The sequence below is a fragment of the Carlito syrichta genome, unplaced genomic scaffold (genome assembly GCF_000164805.1).
Source record: "Carlito syrichta isolate Samal-C Ts95f unplaced genomic scaffold, Tarsius_syrichta-2.0.1 Scaffold303015, whole genome shotgun sequence".
NCBI lineage: Eukaryota > Metazoa > Chordata > Mammalia > Primates > Tarsiidae > Carlito > Carlito syrichta.
This window is the reverse complement of record NW_007247111.1, coordinates 55,852-57,445: the sequence shown is the minus strand read 5'-3', so window position 1 is coordinate 57,445 and position 1,594 is coordinate 55,852. Positions and strand designations below refer to the sequence as shown.

Here is a 1,594-nt window from a genome sequence, read left to right as displayed (position 1 = left end):
CACCCTTTCCCCACCCCAGGCTGTTAAAACAAAACAAAACAAAAAACCTCAACTGACATTTGGCAAATATACAAAGGGTGAAAAGTGTCATCAACACTCTACTTCTTTGGGATTCTGCTTCCATTTTTAAAAATTTTGCTTTTTGCCTTAGAGAACTCTTAATTCTTTTGCACCCTGTTTTTACATTTTAAGAAATGGTTCTTCAGGCTGGGTGCAGTGGCTCACACCTGTAATCCCAGCACTTTGGGAGGCAGACACAAGAGGATCACTCGAGCCTGGGAGTTCTAGATCAACTTAGGCAACATAGCGAGATGTCATCGCCACAAAAATTTTAAAAACTTAGCCAAGCATAGTGGTGTGTGCCTGTAGTCCCAGCCACGCGGGAAATTGAGGCTGAAGGGTTGCCTGAGCCCAGGAGGTTGAGGCTGAGGTGAGCCATGATCATGCCACTGCACTCCACCTGGGTGACAGGATGAGGCCCCAACTAAAAAAAAAAGTTCTTTGTATGTATCTCAGAAGTTTTAGTTGTTTTCAGCAGGTCCTATTAGCCTTGCTGCTGGGAATAAAATTATTTCAACTTATTTGGTAACAATTTACAGTATCCACAGATCTTGCCATCCAGAGGCCACAGAGTGAGATGATATATATACTTGGAAGTCAGGCTGGCCTGAAATCAAGTCTCAGATCTACCAGCAGAGTGACCTTGGTAGCTTATTTACATCCTGTGCCTCAATTTCCTCATAGGATTGGTGTGATAATTTAATGTAGCACTATATGAACAGCACTTACAACAGGGACTGGCCCGGGTAAAGATGATATAAGGCTTCCTTTTTATTACCTGAAAAGCTGTAATGAATAACAGTACACACCTCACCCAATGGTTCAGCAACTCCTGGTCCCTGGCCATCCTGGTCCACTCTGCCATGTAGTAACTCACAATCCTGTGCTTATACTGATGGAGAGAAATCAACTGAGCTATTCACTGAACTACAGGCCCAGCTGCCATCACAGACGGGCCCCAAATCCAGAGTAGAATGCTAGCGGATGCTGACCTGAGAAATGTTATCATCACACAAGCCTGAGTGGACACACAGCCCTTTTATCAGTAAGAAACCTGAACACCAGCACAAACATCAATAAATAGGATTTTAAATTTTAGTCTTTTTTATGGTGGACAGTCATCATTTGCTCCAACAGCCATCTGAAGCCAATAGTCCTGATTATTAAAAATCACGAAGTTGTATAAATGTTCTCCTCCTTTTCGAAAACTATGTTCATTTTCTCTCCATGAAACAGGGCTGTCTGCAAAGCCTTGTACTGACAACGTAACCCATGGCGCCAACTTCGGTTCATCAAAGTAATGTCTGAAAAAAAGATAATTCTTTTTATTTTTTATTGTTTGAGTTGAGGTCTCACTCTGTCGCCCAGACTGGAGTGTAGTGGCTCCTGGTCACTGCAGCCTCGACCTGCTGGGCTCTGGCAATCCTTCCGCCTCAGCCTTCCAAGTAGCTGGAACTACAGGCGCACACTACCACACCCGGCTAATTTTTTTTTATTTATTGTAGAGACGCGGTCTCGCCAAGTTGCCCAGGCA

General features: G+C 43.8%; 1 protein-coding gene across 3 annotated transcripts in view; it reads right to left on the bottom strand.

Annotated features, from left to right (window-relative positions):
* Positions 1–807: 807 nt before the first annotated feature.
* Positions 808–1,594, bottom strand: part of RPP40 (ribonuclease P/MRP subunit p40) — a 12,060-nt gene continuing 11,273 nt past the window's right edge. For 2 of the 3 annotated variants that reach the window (XM_021712024.1, XM_021712025.1), the window contains one exon: positions 1,138–1,364. In XM_021712024.1, the coding sequence (XP_021567699.1) occupies positions 1,166–1,364 (199 nt within the window). In that variant the 3' untranslated portion in view covers positions 1,138–1,165. Of the gene's footprint in view, positions 1,365–1,594 lie in introns of all 3 variants that reach the window. The other variant, XM_021712026.1, reaches the window with a different exon arrangement.